Source organism: Phyllostomus discolor, chromosome 1 (genome assembly GCF_004126475.2).
Source record: "Phyllostomus discolor isolate MPI-MPIP mPhyDis1 chromosome 1, mPhyDis1.pri.v3, whole genome shotgun sequence".
NCBI classification, from domain to species: Eukaryota; Metazoa; Chordata; class Mammalia; order Chiroptera; family Phyllostomidae; genus Phyllostomus; species Phyllostomus discolor.
Genome location: NC_040903.2, coordinates 54776824 through 54794551, shown reverse-complemented (window position 1 = coordinate 54794551; position 17728 = coordinate 54776824). Strand labels below are relative to the sequence as shown.

The 17728-nt window shown below is 46.2% G+C and overlaps 1 protein-coding gene across 9 annotated transcripts in view; it reads left to right on the top strand.

Moving 5' to 3' along the window:
- Positions 1-17728, top strand: part of SVIL (supervillin) — a 213392-nt gene that overhangs the window by 178630 nt on the left and 17034 nt on the right. For all 9 annotated transcript variants that reach the window (XM_036022710.1, XM_036022716.1, XM_028508244.2 and 6 more), the window contains 11 exons: positions 1473-1562; positions 1652-1738; positions 3145-3322; positions 5844-6016; positions 8113-8268; positions 9380-9516; positions 10123-10270; positions 10397-10542; positions 12538-12713; positions 15375-15519; positions 15909-16185. In XM_036022710.1, the coding sequence (XP_035878603.1) occupies positions 1473-1562; positions 1652-1738; positions 3145-3322; positions 5844-6016; positions 8113-8268; positions 9380-9516; positions 10123-10270; positions 10397-10542; positions 12538-12713; positions 15375-15519; positions 15909-16185 (1713 nt within the window). The remainder of the gene's footprint in view (positions 1-1472; positions 1563-1651; positions 1739-3144; positions 3323-5843; positions 6017-8112; positions 8269-9379; positions 9517-10122; positions 10271-10396; positions 10543-12537; positions 12714-15374; positions 15520-15908; positions 16186-17728) is intronic.

Genomic DNA, 17728 nt, shown 5'->3' with positions numbered 1-17728 from the left:
CCCGTAGAAGTTATTAAAAAGAGGTGTGGGGAATGCTTTGTTTTAACATTGTGTAATTTAAACCTGTTTGCCCTCCCTTGCTGCAGAAAAATACTTATTTCTAGCTGGGAAAGAGGTCTCCTGTGTGCTGGGCAGCAGGGAGCGCCCTGGCAGTACCCAGTACCGAGGCCAGGTTTCCTAATTGCCTTAAGCATCAGGCGTGTTAATTAGCTCTAGAGTTAATAACCTCTATGCTAATGAACCTTTCAGTGCATTTTATGCATCCTTTTAGTAGATAATGATTTACTGCCCCAGCCTGTGATATCAAATTTCACCTAACTTTATTATCTTCCAAGAAAATTTATTTTCTCACTGATGTAAACCCTTTGCAGTCCTAGTAACTGAGATAAATTTTGAAAATTTTATTGTCATCATTAAGTAAAAATATGTACATCTTGAGGGCTTCTAGACTATTGCCTAAACCTTAGGTTTTAAACTGTATTTCAGCATTTTTCCTTTAAAATGCTATGCTATAATACATCTTTCTCTAGCTCATAGAAGGAAGGGACAGAGCAACTTATTCATGTATTTTTCCTTTGAGTGACAGTGGCATCTTCAGATGTTGTTCTCCGAGGGGTGCTTCAGGTGGCACTGGCATCCAAGGGTTTCACATTTATTACAAATAAACATAAAGGACATTAACACCTGATGTTGTTTGCTGTAAATGTATTAATTATTTCCCTTTCCAAACCCTTCTACTTGAGAGGGAAAATACTGATTTGTTTTTATTAAAATTTCTTGTTTCAACTAGATACCTTTTTTATGCTGGAGTTACTTTTTCCCTTTCATTTGCCCCTTACCATTCTATTCCTTTTAAGGATTCCCCATCCTGATAAATACACAAGAAAGTGTATCATTGGGTCCCAGCCACACCCAAGGGGGAGATGCCCTCCCGGAGATCACAGGTCAATTTAAATGTATGCTCTCCCATGCCTTTCTTCCAAAAGGTCAGCGCTCTTAAGTTACTGTTCAATGTACCTGAGTGCTGCGTGCTGCCCCCAGAGGCTGTGTTGTCCCTCCCTCACCTCGGACCGGGAGGGAACTCCAGAGTGGGTAGCCGCTTGCCAGCCACCACCACAGCCCATTCTCCCCTTCCTCGGTGGGAGATGGTGCAAATGGCTTTCTCTTCAGCTGTGTCCACCACCTCAATGGGCCTTCAGAAGTCACACTCCATTCATTTAAGAATACTCTGATAGCCTGTCGTACTTTCTTATTCTGTCTACATGTTATGGACGTGTTTCCTCATTGTTCACTTTGGACAATGTTCTATCAGCTACTGCAGTCCCCTGCCAAATGTGCCTGTGTGTGTGCATGTGTGTTTGTGTGTCTGTACATTATAAAATCTACACTAGAAATAAGAGAGATCCAGCACTGTCTGGGGTGTGTCCGGCAATGGCCCTGAGATACTGAACAGCTCCCTTGTGTGTCTGCAGGTTTGGCGTCACCCAGTGCCATAACACCAACAGCGTCGCCAATTTGCAATAAGACAAGGGGCACAACACCCATTTCCAAGCCCCTGGAAGGTAAGTCACAAAGGCACCCGATACACCAGCGACTGTGCGATCAGAAGAGTCCTCGATGATACTCTCATTGGTGGTTTCTCCTTGCCTAGATATCGAAGCCAGACCAGACATGCAGTTAGAGTCGGACCTGAAGTTGGACAGGCTGGAGACCTTCCTAAGAAGGCTGAATAACAAAGGTACATGCCAGCAGCCAGAGGGAAGCTTTGGTTTATATACCTATAGCACACTGCAATTCGGATTTCAGTGAGTAGCCAAGGAGACCTAAAAAGAACCTGCTCCTCTCTCAAAATCTCTAACTCCCAACTGCGATGGCCTTCTCCTCAGCTTAATTGTCCTCTTTCTATACGACCGTGCTGGTTTATGCCATCAGTAGTGTGTTTGTTGTTGTCCTTTTAAAAATGAAGTTCCTGGCCGAGTCTGACTGTGTCACCAAGCTCCAGTCCGTTTGATGATGTGCTGACTTGTGGACCCCCAGCAACGTTTCTTCTCACATCTAAATCCTCGGGATGCCATCCCAGCAGAACCATGACTTAATTTTGCTTTTAATCCTGCAAGCAGATTATTATACCTCCTCAAATTCAACATGATCTTGGGCCAGATGAACTTTAAATTGGATATGTCAATTTCCAAAAAGGTAGCAGCTGATATATATTATAATCACAAATGATTTCTAAAAGAATATTCTAGTAAATATACATTGAAATAAATATCAGTACAAAAGTCAACATAATGTACAAAATAAAAGAATAATAATATGTAGCAATATCCTTATCTCTTAATTAAAATTCTCCGTACTTGAAACCTGTAAAATACTAAACTTTGGGAATCCCCATCATCGACACTGACCCCAAATAGGTTGGAAATAATACAGACAACCCATTAAACCAGAAATATATTAAGTGTAATAAGATAGCTAACTTGGCAAGGCAAGCAATGCAAATAATTCAAAGTTTATTACATATATGTAACAGTGATCTAGCCCAGGGGTCTAATCCAGCTCATCACCTGTTTTTTTTAAATAAAGTTTTATTGGAACACAGTCATGCCCACCTGTTAAGGTATTATCAATAGCCACTTTTGCGCTACAGCAGCAGGATTGAGTAGTTATAACACAGGCCATCTAGAGTCCTGTGCAAAGTCTAAAATGTTTACTAAGGGCCCTTCGCAGAGAAAGATTTTGCTGACCCCTGACCTCGAGTGAAGCTGAGGCTACTTCTGCTCCGAGTAGCACAAGTTGCATAGTGGGCTTGTGTGCAGCGAGGCCCGCCCCCTTTCTCCTGCTACGTCACTGTCTGAGCTGTGTTCAGACTGGAAGTCCTTTAATGAGAAGTCAAGGCAGGCCTTCGAAGCATCCACACGACCCTGGATGTCCCTGTTATAATACACGAAAGTATGTTCAGTATAGTAACAGAGGAGAGTCTACTGGAGAGTATTGTTATAACATAACTTAAAATAAGAGAGACCAGGGTAAACTCCCATGTGTTCTATGTAGGAGGAAAATAATTTTTAAGATATTGTGAGGTGCAGTTGGAATAATGTTTTTACAAAAATTCATGTTGTTTATTTGCTTGTTTATTCATAGTTGGTGGGATGCAAGAAACCATACTCAGCGTCACCGGCAAATCTGTGAAGGAGGTGATGAAGTTGGACGACGACGAAACCTTTGCCAAATTTTACCGCAGCATGGACGATACAGTGCCAAGGAGTCCCGTGGAGCTGGAAGAAGACTTTGATGTTATTTTCGACCCTTATGTCCCCAAGTAAGTTACTGCAAACCCACCTCTCACCCACTGAGAACGGACTCCCTCTTCGGCTTTCCCTCAGTATTGTCACGAGGCTCTTCTCTCTCACTGCGTTACACCTGTGATAGAACTTCAATATAGCCAAATATTACCATTCCAAGACCCCAGTGGATTCCTGAAACTGTGGAGAATACCAAAGTCTTCCAATACTATGTTTTTTCATTTCTTTTTTTTTAATTTCTTAATTGTATTTCTTTCCATTACCATTTAGCTGCCTTTCATCCCCCTCCCCGCTGCAATCACCACACTGTTGTCCATGTCCACGAGTCCTTTACTATGTTTTCTCTTGTACTACATACACACCTTTGCACTGAAAGGAAGCACAATGTGGCTTCTCTTTGGCATATCTGAATTGCCAGTATCACCACTCTTGTGCTTTGGGGCCAAATAAGGGAGACTTAAACACAAGTACTGTGACACTGGGACTGTCAGTCTGACGACCGAGATGGCCACTAAGTGGCAAACGGGCAAGGAGTGTCCATGGGGTGGATGAGGTGCAGGACAAAGCAGAATGGTGGCAAAATGACCGAGCCCAATTTAAAATTTATGAATTGTTTATCTCTGGAATTTTCTGCATATCAGGGTTGACTGCGGGTAACCGAAACCATGCAAAGTAAAGCCGTGGATAAGGGTGGGCTGCTATACTCTCCGAGCAGGCTGCACAGTGCTGTGGGCGGACGAAACGTGCTCGCCCCAGAGCTGGTGTGCATTCTGGCAGGAAGTCCCACATGCACACCCCACGTCACAGGTTTCTCACGTCACTCCCATGTTCTTCTGCATATTTTTAGACTAACACCATGTAGCAGAGATTTCTATACCTTTTCTTTGACATATCAAATTCTTGACTTTACACACCAAACTCATGACTTTCAAAAAATATTTGGATCACATGGGCTCAAATTAATACAACTAACTAGAAAATCAGTAAAGCATATTCCCTAATTTACAGTAATTTATAAAATCAGTAGATCTGAGGCTCTCCTCAGTGATGCCCACGGGCCCAGCTTCACACAGGAATGTGACTAAAGCAGCGGAGAAAAGTGGTCTCGGTTCGTGGTGCCCTCAGTTGCAAGCACCAGAAAGAAGGCCAGGTCAAGCTGGCATCAGCAGGAGAAAGGCATGGGGGTGCTTAGAGGTTCACTCCCTGAAAAGTGCGGGGGCAGAACTCAGGGTCTGGGGGCACTCAGGATGCGGTTTCGAGTGTGCCTGTTTCCAGGCCGTGACTGAGTGGTAGGGGTTGGCCACACCCAGCCCTGGGTTTGGGGCTGCTCACCTGGATGCTCCAGCACAGGCAGCTTCCCTTCCCAGAAGTTCCAGGCTTGGTTTTCTTGTGTCTGAGCACCCCTAAATTAGCCAGCGTCGTGGCCAAGGGGATGGAAGATGGAGACTGGACAGACCTGGCATCCGGTCCCCTCCTGAGCCAGGGTGGGAGGCAGGGGCAGAGTGAGGTGCTCTCACCAGAAGCAGGGGGAGGCACTGGGCTGGCTCAGCCCACTGCTCTGGGCCACATGTATCCATTTCCTGCAAATTTATCAGAGTGACAGTCTCTTCCTCAAGTCTGTGTAGTTGTCATAAAATTTTCCTTAAGCTACTTCTGATACATTTTTGGTATGTATCAATATGTTCTTTTTTTTTCAATTTGCTACCTTAAGAAAATTAACAATTTGCCACTTCCTGTATTTAAATAATATTTTGGGTATTTACATACGTGGTTATTTAAAACCGCTTCCCAAAAATCATTGTTTAAATCATTCTACATTTAAAAGATGTGTGTTCGTTTACACACACACACGGCAACACTGCACATGAAGAAGACTCACACGTAGGCCTGTGCAGTTGGGAGTTGGGAGCAGCAGCTGGAATCTGTGGGGAAGTCACGTGACTGGGCCCACACACCTCCCCAGGCCTGGCCCTCTGCCCCAGAGAGTTGTGTGAGTGTGTGGCAGTCGTAGCTGGTTTTGTGAACCTATTTTATTTCCATCTATTCTTCAAAATAGTGCTTGTTTTCTAAAGAGGGCGATGGGTTGCCAGGAGACTCGTTATGAAACTTGGTGAGGGAACTGAGAAATTATTGTGTAATTAGAAAGATTAGTCTGGAAGAATGAGGATGAAATGGAGAATCCATGGCTGGCTGTAATTCTTGAAGGACTCACCTGTAACAGAAGAAGTAGACGTGTGCATTATTGCAATGGGAAGAATTGGAATGAGTGTGTGGGTGTGATAGAATCAGGGAAGAAACTTCCTTCCTGGGATTGTCTGGGCTCTTGAATTACACGACTCTCTCCTTGAACCTCCCTTCTATCCCCAAGATTCTGTGACTTCGTGTCAGGCGAGTGGCGGGTGGGAAGAAGAGTTCTAAGATTTACAGTGAAATCAGGGAATCAAATTGTGGAGCCCATCGTTTCAGATCAGAGGCCCGCAGTAAACCAGGATTGGGCGATACTCCAGACCGAGGCCACAGCTCCTCTTTGCTCCTCAGGTTGACGTCTTCGGTGGCTGAACACAAGCGCGCAGTCAGGCCCAAGCGCCGGGTTCAGGCTTCCAAAAACCCCCTGAAAATGCTGGCAGCCAGAGACGATCTCCTCCAGGAATACACTGAGCAGAGACTCAATGTCGCCTTCATGGAGTCAAAGCGCATGAAAGTAGAAAAGAGTGAGTATTTGGAACCACCATCCTGCTTCTGAGCTCGGGAACTGGTGATGCAGTGTTTTCGTCCTCCCTTTTCTGCCTTGCGAAGGCCAGGAGTAGCGCTCACAGGACACTCATTAAATAAAAATGAGTTAAGTGTGCATGCACTCCCACACCTGCAGAAAATCTGCCTGTAATTGAAAGGTTTTCACAGAAATTCTAGCCTCGAGCATCTGTTAGCTGGAAAATGCAGATTACCCTGATTTGCTGCATTTTATTTCAAGAGGTTGGAGGAGAAGGATGTTGCTGGGCCTTGTAATCCAGCCCACTTTCAGCACAATAATTCTCCGCGTAGTCTTATTCAAGAGGAAATCATTTGGTCTCTCACAGGGAGAATGTCCCAAATCAGTGCTTTGCCTAACTCTATATTTTTATATTATTAATTAATGCAAAAACCAGTGCTCTGCAAATTGTTTTTGATGGGACCCTCAGGCTCCTGGAAGTTGGGGCGTGGGTTGGGTGGAGTGGGGGCGTGGGGTGGAGCAGGGAGAGGAGAGCGAGGCTCCTGGCCTCCTGTCTCACCGGAGACACAGCTGCCCTGCTCTTACGTGCCCAGTGAGGTGGAGTTTTGTAGTTTTTTTTTTTAAGATTTTATTTATTTATTTTTAGAGAGGGAAGGGAGGAAGAGAGAGAGAGAGAAACATCAATGTGCGGTTGCTGGGGGTTATGGCCTACAACCCAGGAATGTACCCTGGCTGGGAATCGAACCTGGGACACTTTGTTTCCCAGCCCATGCTCAATCCACTGAGCTATGCCAGCCAGGGCTGAGTTTCATAGTTTTGAAACAGGTTTCCTCGGTGGACATAATGACCTACATAATCATATGTAGGTCATAATCATCATCAATGACCTACATAATGACCACAAAATCATGCTGTTTTGAATATTCTTCCTATAATTTTTCTTTTCCTGTAACATTCATAACCCTATTTCCGAACGTTTTTCTTTGAAATATATGTATTTAGATAGAGTGACTGAGCTTTTTCAGTGTCACTGGCTTATTGAGAAAGTATATTTCAGAATCACTATGCCCCATGAATTGTCAAAGTATATTATATTTCTTCAGTATTAGAACCTAATCCTAGCAAAATAATTGTTCTGAATTTCTCTCCAGCATATACATTTAAAAGAAACAATGAGATGGAGAAATAAAGGTTTATTGGAACAAGTTTTTCATACTTTTTCTCTACCTCCACTCCCGGGGGTGTGGAGAATGTCTCTGTGGTGACCGGCACACAGTGTTGGTGTGCCCTGGAAGCTCCGCATCTTGTTAGAATCGTAAGTTGAGAGCAGAGAGCAGAGGGCCTCAAAAGATCAGCTTCTTGATTGCTTTGCCTCCAGGAAAACATTAGAACTAAACCATCTCTTGTAGAATGCCTGCTTTTCCACTTTTGATAGAAAATAGAGGATTTTGGCGAAAGCCAACTCACAGTCTTCCTTGAGAATGCATTTTCAACATCTCAACGTTGTTAGGAACTGTAACAGCATTGAGTGGAATTGCAGCAAATGAGTCCAGCTCCTGATTTTGTACTAAGGTAGCTGTACCACATTTTCACTCAAGCTTTGTCCCCACATGGTGAGGTATGACCTTTGTCAAGAAGCAAACTAAACTTTCAATGCAGAGTTGAATTCTTAGTACAGTGGTTAAGCATGGAATTTCATAGTTAAATCGGACTTGAGTATGTGCTCCCCCTCTGCATTAACTTTAAAAGATAAAGATAGTTTTGGCTGGTGTGTCTCAGTTGGTTGGAGCATTGTCCCATAAACCAAGGGTCGCTGGTACAATTTCTGGTCAGGGCACGTGCCTAGGTTGTGGGTTCAGTCCCTGGTCGGGGTGCATATGAGAGGCAACTGATTTATGTTTCTCTCTTTCATGGATGTTTCTTTCACTCTCCCTCCCTTCCCCTCTCTCTAAAATCTAAGCATGTCTTCAGGTGAGGATAAAAAAACAAAGAAAAGAAAAAGATAGTCATAAATAATTTCTGATGGAAAACATTGTCATTTCTCCTAAACATCTTGCCTCTTCCGCCTTTCTGTGTTTCTCTGTTCCCTCGCCCCAGTGTCCTCCAACTCCAACTTCTCAGAAGTGACCCTGGCAGGCTTAGCCAGTAAGGAGAACTTCAGCAGCGTCAGCCTGCGAAGCGTCAACCTGACAGAACAGAACTCTAACAACAGTGCCCTGCCCTATAAGAAGCTGATGCTGATGCAGGTCAAAGGTATTTCAGAGCAGCGGAGAGGAGTGACACGGTGGCCAGGGGTTTCAGTTGGTCAGCCTCAGGGGCCCTGACTGCCCTTAACTGCCTCTTGTGGGAGGGAACTCACGTTCTCTGAGGACCTGCTGTGCGCTAGGCGCTGAGCTACCTCCTCTCTGGTGCTGCACCTCCAGAGGCTCAGAGGGGCCAGGAAGGTGCCTGAGGTCAGCAGCTTGAGCAGCACTGCTGATCTGAACCGAGGTCTCGCCCATTCAAGAAGCTCAGCTTCAGCAGCTGCCTCCCCTGGCCCCATGGCCCCTGACATGCACTGTCATGAAGCTACTAGACCCTGTAAGTCATCACAGTGCCGTGTCCACACAGCTCCCCTCGCAGATGCCAGGGGGAGACGGGCACACCTTTGGAGGAGGAATCCAGGTGAAGCAGAACAGGCTTTCACGCCGTCCCCCTTTCTGTCCGTAGCAGAGGGACTTAGTTCTGAGCCGTGAGCACGGACTTGGCCGCGTCCAAGAGGCCACTGCTAGAGAGTAATCATCAGGAGAGGATGGATGAAACAGGCTGTCCGTCCGTGAGGATTTGCAGTGTGTTTCGGCATAACCACTGCCCTCCTCAGGGACAGACTCAAACAGCCAACCTCTATTCCCGGTCCTGACCCAGAAACTACGCCACCAGTGTGACTATTGTCTAGGAGAGGGTGTTAATTCCCCCCAGAATCCCCCTGTGATTTCAAGTGAAGACTTGTGAGGAAGCTGGCCACGGCCATTAAATGTAGGGTGTGGGCTCAGTGGAGAGAGGGCAACTAGGAGATGAGGGAATGAGGGAAGGGGGCATGGGTGCCATCTTTCCTGGAGGAGGGACCCCAGCTGATGCATCTGTGTGCTGAAACAGGACGCCGATCGTGGGCCTAAGAACATGGCGACATGTGGGAAAGCACTAGTGGGACTGTGACCTACGATGCTGTCACTCTAAATCCCCCTCTGCCACCCCCGGTCATGGGAACTAGTGTTGGTAGGCCAGACTCTTCAGCATTGAAAGGGATACTTCAATACTTCCTGGTCCTTCCTGTGGCTGGGGGAGTTCGTTCTGGGGAGTCAGTCACTCTCTGCCTCGTGTTCAGGAAGAAGACACGTGCAGACAAGACTGGTTGAGCCTCGTGCCTCATCACTCAACAGTGGGGACTGCTTCCTCCTGCTCTCTCCCCACCACTGTTTCCTGTGGGTTGGAGAGTTTGCAAATGTCATCGAAAAGGCAAAGGTTGGTATCTGAAAAATACAAATAGTTTACCTAAGCATCTCCTTTATACACTGTAAAATGTTCTACCAGTTGCCAGGTAATTACAAAGCTTCCCAAGTGCCTGATGCCCATCTGAAGGAGAAGGGATAGATATTTCCCTGAATGTCTCTCAAACAAGCTGTCATTGGGTACTTAAGTGTGTTGTTTTAGAGGGATTACGACCTATCTCTCTGGGTTTTAAGTCCTTCATCTGTTCTCACTCTTGTGTAAGAAAGGAACTGGCGTGTTACTTCAAAGTTACTTATCCCAAGTACCTATGAAATTCTGCTACAGGCTTCGAACGAGGATATCATGGGAGAAAGCCCAGAGAATGGGTAGTTTTTAAAATTCACATGATCTGTTGAACTTGAAGATTGAGAACTAGAGCTCTAAAGAATTGATACCTGCTTGTTTAGTTACATTTTCTTGACTTCGTTGAATATACCCAACCACCAGTGTCTTGAGCTCCCTTGGCCACAGGCCTGTCTTTCACACACGCACCGTTTCTGGTCCTGGATTTCAGCGTGTGCCCCTCCATCCAGCCGCAGGCTTGTCTGCCCGGGTGATTGCATCCCTCTCTCTTTCCAGGCCTCAGAACTTGCAACCTTAATTCAGACAAAGAGGGAACTTGGTTGTAGAGCTACTTATATCCAAACTATCGAAGAAGGAATTAACACGCACACTCATGCAGCCAAAGACTTCTGGAAGCTTCTGGGTGGCCAAACCAGTTACCAATGTAAGAGTTTAATGTATTTCAGAGAATAATGAGACTCAAATATCCTTCCTTCTCCCCTAGTTCGTTCTAAAACCAGCCCCATTTCAGCATCTAATGTAATACGCTCTTATTTTTCGTGTCCCAAAGCCGCTGGAGACCCAAAAGAAGATGAACTGTATGAAACGGCTATAATAGAAACAAACTGCACTTACCGTCTGATGGACGACAAGCTTGTTCCTGATGACGACTTCTGGGGGAAAATCCCCAAGTGCTCCCTCCTGCAGTCAAAAGAGGTACAGTGAGCGGGCGAAGCGCTCTGCGCAGGGCTGCCCAATCAGATAGATAGTAAGTGCCCCATAAATGCCAGTCGGCACCGTCATAGACGGGGGGAGTCTTTTGAAAGGATATTCATTTGTGATTTCAGGCCATTAGTGCCATCTCAGCTACTAATGCAGAATTTAGAATATTGTTCAGAGGAGGCTCAATAAATCATTAAAGGCTTTTCTATTTTAGACAAAATGTATGTATTAGCCCTATCTTTGAATTTTTGTATAAATATGAAAATATTCTTCTGTCCTTAAGTTTCAGGAATCATAGATGCATACAGGTATATATAATTTATTTCTATATGCCCTTTTCCCTCACACCATTAAATATTTATTAAATACGTACATTTCTAGTACCATTAAGTATTCCAAGTGTTGAGAAAAAAAGTGAAAGACAAAATTTCATTGACTGGAAGAGTAATATAAAGAATGTAATCTGAAGCCAGATTGATTGTGTAATATGTATGGGTGTTTAAATTTTAAAAGTCACAGAAAAGGAAATAATCAGGAATAATTTGAAAGAGAAAGTGAAATTGAGCCTAGTTTAAAATTAAGTAGAATTTGGATTACTGGAAATGGAGAAAGTATTCTAGGAAAATGAAAGGGTAGAACAAACCACCGGCATAGAAATGAGAGCACCACTCCCATGTATTCACACAGCGAACAGTAAGCCCTGCTGTAAATGTGAGTGTGGCGTGTTCCCCGCCCTTGAGGGCCTTGGAATTGCAGAGAGGAGAGATGACACCCCTGGGTCCTCTGTGCCCAGCATGGATATAGTGGCCTGTGTATGCTGCGTGAGTGAATGAATGAATACAGGGAGAAAAGAAGGGAAGGAAAGAAAGAGGAAGGATGAGAAGAAGACATCCTTAACTCTTTGATGAATCAGAACTGTTGGGAACCGCCCTGACTGGTATCAGAAGCTGAAACCCCCGCCTAGGCTAAGGCTAAGGGAACGCCCTTGGAACCGTAAGCCAGCAAGGAGACAAAGGCTTGTCTCCCTGGCAGGAATGCTGCTTCTGCTGCTGAACCCCAAAAAGCTTGGTTGGTTAGCCAAAGACGGGTAAGATTCCCCACGGGGGGAACGACCTAAGCCAGGCACGATCACTTTGGGAGGCCCCCCCAAAAGAAGGACTTGGGGGGCTGCAGCGTAAGAGGGTGATGGACCCTCGCTCCTGGGCTTTGACATAGCCTGAGTTCTCATCGTCTGGGAGAAAATCTCCTTATTGCCTTAGTTCCTGTGCTAAGCCTGAAACAATGACAGGGTGGTATAGCTCTGTGCTGAAAGGGCAGATTCACCGGGTGATCAGGCCTAAGAAAGAACATGTAAATTACTGTGAAACCTTCTTTGTTTAAGAATGCTCTGAGTTGAAGGAGAGGGGTCCAAGGAGGAAGTTGGTTCCTCAAAGTCTTACAGCTCTTTGACCCCCACTCAGTAAACCAGCAAAGTTCCTTGTTTTCTATAGTTCCTTGCTTCCCCCTGATAAGTACTGTATTTTACCTGAATTATTATGCAAAATGAGCCCAATAAAAGCAAGTATGGACAGGAAAGGGGGGCGCTCCTGATGGGAAGGGGCGGCCTTTTCGTCCCTACTTCTCCACAGAAACTAGTTTGTCTCTGTGCATGTTTTTTCTCTCGCGTGTTTTTCTTCGAGCCATCCGCAGCGTTCCGTGGTCACTGTTTGGCCGGTGACCCACGCGCAACACAGAACTTTTATGTGGTTTGAGTGTTCAGAGGAGAGATAATTAACTTGGGCATTTAGGATAATAAGGCAGAATCTTACCCATGGAGTGGAGGCTGGCTAAACAGTGCCAGCTGGTCAGATCTTGCTATCTTTTCCTGTCTGTATTGATTGCTCCATCTGGGTTTGAATCATTGCCCATTTGACTCACTGTCGATAGGGACCCTGATTCAACTGGAGCTTGTCCTTGAAGTTACTAAACTCTTCTCTCCCGTTCTCCCAGGTACTGGTGTTTGATTTTGGTAGTGAAGTTTACGTGTGGCACGGCAAGGAAGTTACCTTGGCACAACGGAAAATAGCATTTCAGCTGGCAAAGCACCTATGGAATGGAACCTTTGACTATGAGAACTGTGACATTAACCCACTGGATCCTGGAGAATGCAACCCGCTTATTCCCAGGTACTCCTGTGACCTTGGATGGCATTGGAGAGTGAGCAGATCCCTCAGGAGCCTCACTTCTTGCCCCATTGTCTATTGTTGCTCTTCATAGGTTTTTGTTTTCATAAACGAGTGCAATGCAGTACCATGAATATTCACAAAAGAACATTTATTTCGCTTTTATCAAACTAGAAGTACAGAAATATGGATGTTGTCATCTTCTAGGAGATGTTTGTTATATTACATTTCTGGAGTGACCAAATTATTCTTACCTGCGGCATTCCAGGTGCTATTATGACAGGTGAATAGCAATTGTTTTAAAAAATTGCATGTTGATCTGAAAAATCCCCAGGCTCTGGAATTCAGCCATCGATGTGGAGGTGCAAACGCAATGTGTTTCCTTCTAACTTCTCACTTCCCAGCAGAGCCCCTGAACCCCAGGGCTTATCATTTATTTGGCAGTAGGTGATGCTTATGCCTTTTCTTGGAAGGAGAGGGGAGAGTATGGCATTAAAATAATGATTGTGATTTTAACATTTTCTACATACTGGATGTTTTTAAGTAATTTTGGCAAATCGTAAGGATATGCACAAACTCTAAGAAATGTGCTCATAAGAAAAATAATTCTTTATGCAAAGGGATTTTTCTTTCTCTTAACATCCAGAGTAAAAGAAGCGTTTTTAGATTATGTGCACCACGGAGCAGGTGAGAAGCAGGTGTGCCCAGGACAGCACAGAACATCAGGTGTCACACAGCTGCGTGTCAATGGTTTCCATTGAACTAGGACACAAATTTCAACTTTCCTACCTAGTTTCCTGTTTTAAAATTAAATTACTGATTTCATTATTATCAAACTGAAACAATGAAAAGTTTTGTCCATATCGGTGAAAAGTTTTCAAATCCTTTTTAAACAAGTGCACATTTAACCTAAAATTAGTACTGTAATAATGAGCATTTTACAGATATGGGTAAAAAGGGTATTTTATTTGGTATAATAAACCAAAAATATAATTCTGAAGTATAAAGTCCATATGATGGACAGCTCCTGTGAGCAGTGACATAATCACAGATTTAGAAGTAGATGTTTTCAACTAGATCCAATCAGAATCAGCTGAGGAGGTTTAAACAATGCACGTGCCAGGCCCAGCCCCAGAGAAGTGTTTGCAGCTCATGTGAGGTGGGGCTAGTGTGCCAGTATGCCTTAAAAGTGCCCCGGAAATTTTGAGGTGCAGCCAATATTAAGCATCCAGCGCTTCTGAAGAAACACGGAGGCTGAAACCACTGAGGTGCCGTGACCTAGCCCAGCCGGGCCACACACACTGGGGTGGGGCTGGCACACCTGCTCCCACTCCCGCTCCCATTCCCAGCTCACACTGCGGTGGTCTCCTCTTATGTGCATGCAACCTCACGGCTTAAAGACACATTTCTGATGCCAAAACCAGGGGCATGGTCTGTAGGCATCTTAGCAAGTCTGCAGAGTTGGATATATACAAAAGACAGTCATTCAGACATTTCTGGTGAAGACCCCAGTCTTTTAAGGGAGTCTTGCATCTTCCATAGGTACCAATACTTGGTTCCTTAATTGCCCCCAGGGTACGAAGCAGCAGTATTTGTACCCTGCCTTGGTCTCCTTTCCAGAGACAGGAAACCTCTGTAGTGTGCATTAGCCGTGATGTCAGAAACTGTATTCCAAAACCAAACAGGAGGTGATGAGGCAGGAGCCACAGCAGGGCCCAGTGAGCCCCGCCCGTCGGTCTGAGGGGATTGTTCGTCCCAGTCACTATGCACAACCAATGACTGATTTGGAACGATGAGACCTACCTGCACCTTCTCCTCAGGGCTGGGCCCTCTTGAGCGTGCATTTTCTCAGCTGGACAGGCATACCTCATTTTATTGTGCTTCACAGATACTGAGTTTTTTACACTTGAAACCAGCAAAAAATTAGACTCCCTTCACTGCGATACTCCTTCTATCGTGGTGGTCTGGAACCCAGCCTGCAATGTCTCCAAGCTGTGCCTGTTCCTTTCTCTAAGTCACCTTTCATTTCCAGCACAGCTCACATTCTGAGGTCCCGAAGCAGGACCAGGCCTCCAGGTCAGGCTGTGTCACCCCCTTGCTGTGTCCTCGTGCTCTCCCTGCCTATTGCCCTGTCCAGCGGCCTGGAGATAAACCTGCAATGTTCACTTCACAACAGCTGAAAGGCTGTTCAGCTCAGTAACAGAGGAGAGTAGACTGGAGAGTTTTGTTCTGACATGACTTAAAATAATAGAACTCAGGGTGAACTCCCATTTGTTCAACCTGACTGAAACTCGGAGAGCACAGAGGGGCCTGAAGGAGGCAGGGAAGGCATGCACGTGACCCCCGCCTCCCTGCTCCCAGTCTAGCGCGCCACCAGGCTCTCCCAAATGCAAGAATTTACTAGAATACAAACAAAGTCAATCCTGACGTGGTTCACTCATCAGTTCCATGGACACAAAGCTTTGCAAGGCTTCAGGCTCAAATAATAAAATGTCACATATTTGGTAAAATAAGTAGGAATAAACCATTCATTCTGTATACTACTTATGTATTCTGAAGTTTTTCCAGTGGCCACATGTGTTTGTTTTCAATTTCTTTCCTTTATTTTATCGTGGCTTAATCTTGGTTCTTTTCCTGTCTGCACCCCCACCCACCCGCCTGCAGAAAAGGACAGGGGCGGCCTGATTGGGCAATATTTGGGAGACTTACAGAACACAATGAGACTATTTTGTTCAAAGAGAAATTTCTCGATTGGACCGAACTGAAGAGACCTAATGAGAAGAATGCCAGTGAACTTGCCCAGCAGAAGGTATTCTCAGTAGCCAGTCCTCAAACCTCAAGAGCTTGGTTTGGGTCCCAACAAAAGAGGCCTGAAAGCTGAAAGCCTTCCCAGGGCTTACTAGTAGAACAGCAAACCAGGTTCAGGTTATATTCCTGCCCTGAGAGTGAAAATAGTCCTGTCTGCACCTCTGGGTTTGTGGGCATCCCATTCACTATGGGGGTGAGGGGGGGCAGTATTCAGGCCTCCTGAAGCTTTCCCTTAAATGCAGCCTTTCCCTAAAGCAGTTCAGCGGCCCCAGACAGAGTGTGCTGGCTGCCCTCTCGCGCTGTCCCATTAACAGTGAAACATCATGGACTGTGAGAAGGAATGTCTGGGCAAACGTGGAACTGAACAGGTGTTTTTACATCTCCTTGTAGGATGATCCTAGGGCCGAAGTCAAGCCCTACGACGTGACCCGAATGGTGCCAGTGCCCCAGACGACCGCTGGCACCGTGCTGGACGGGGTGAACGTGGGCCGTGGCTACGGCCTGGTGGAAGGGGACGACAGGAGGCAGTTTGAGATTGCCAGTGTCTCTGTGGATGTCTGGCATATCCTTGAATTCGACTACAGCAGGCTCCCCAAACAGAGCATCGGGCAGTTCCACGAAGGGGATGCCTATGTGGTCAAGTGGAAGTACATGGTGAGCACCTCAGGTCAGTGACTCGTGTTTTCTTCAAACTGAGCCAGGCCCGGCCCCAGCGCAGAGGCTGGAAGCGCAGGGCTGCTGGAGCCTGACCCCTGTGTGCCCTGTCTCACCCGGGCTGCAGGGGTGTGGTTGGGCCAGCATACTCTTTTGCTCTGAGAACCGCTTAGGAAGCCTATAGGTGAGCCCTTGCAACACAGTATTGCTAACGTCTGGGATGTGCCCTTACTGAAATTAAACTTGCATGTTAAGTTTCTTCTGGGACCCTCATTCCCTCCCCTGCCCTACCCCCAGATGTTTTCTAGGAGAGTGACAATTTGCCTCCAGATGATACTGCCATGTGGCTGGGTGCTGTTTAAATTAAAGTCGTTAAGTAAGGCATATCTGGATGATTTAGAACTGAAGCCAAATGGTGTAGTAACATTATTGCACAAAAAATGTATTACAAATGAAAGAAGCTATTCCCTGTGAGGCTGGGAGCCGAGCAGTGCTTTGTAAATCTGGGAGAATAAATACATAGTCAAGCTCCTAGTGGTCCCATCAGAGAAATACTCCTCCTAGCAGCACTCAGCTGTGTGCTTTGGACCAGAGACAAATGACACGAACAGCGAGTGAACTTGGAGGGAGAATCCCTTTTCTTTTTCAAAAAATAGCTGTTACCCATGTTATGCATAGTGTCCTCATCCCTACCTGTTTAGCAGAGTTTATGCCACAGCTCTGTGGTTTCGAGGTCCGTCTCCAGAAGAGCTGATTCCCCTCCGTGCAGTCCCCTTGCCCTCCAGGTGCTCTGCTGATGAAACACCTGCAGACTTAGAACCGTTTGATTTCTTTCCTAGTTTATCAAAAATACATCATGTAGTCAACCAGACAGCTTTTGCTGTGTGTTAGAGACTTTTTATAGGAAGCAAGTAGGTACTTCAGACCCTACCTTCAAGAAGCACGTGGTGTGTGACAGTGAGGCACAGACCGAGAGAGGCGCCCGCTTCCTGCTGAAGGAGGAGGGCACAGCCTCCTGAGATGGCGTCTGCCACAGCGGGAAAGCGGGTGGGAGGGCGGTGCCCAGAACTGGGCGCAGGCCCTGAGGGCCACCCCACCCCCGAGGTCCAGACTGGGGGCTCTACCTCAGGCCCTGGCTGAGCGTCTTCCTGGAGAGCATGTGACCGGTGTCGGTCCTTGTGCTCATTGTTCAGACAAGGGGCAGGACGCCAAGACTGAGTGTCTCCCCTGAAGTCACACGGCCAGGAGAGAGCAGAGAGGGGCACTGAAACCATTCTCCCTTCATAAGGCGGCCCTGTCACCTAGAGGGAGTTCACGGGCCCTGGCGCCATGCAGCCTGGGTCTGAGTCTTCTCTCAGGCCCTGCCCACCCTCTCAGGGAGCTGGGTAAAGTCACTTACCTCTCTGGGCTCGGGCGTCTCACCTGGAAGACAGAGACTATCACACCCAGCCCACAGAACACTGTAGTCTAGTATTACAATGTTTAGCACGTGCCTTGCACCTTGCACTTGTTCACAGGGGAGGTGCAGGAAATAATGGTGAGTGATGTCCTAGGAG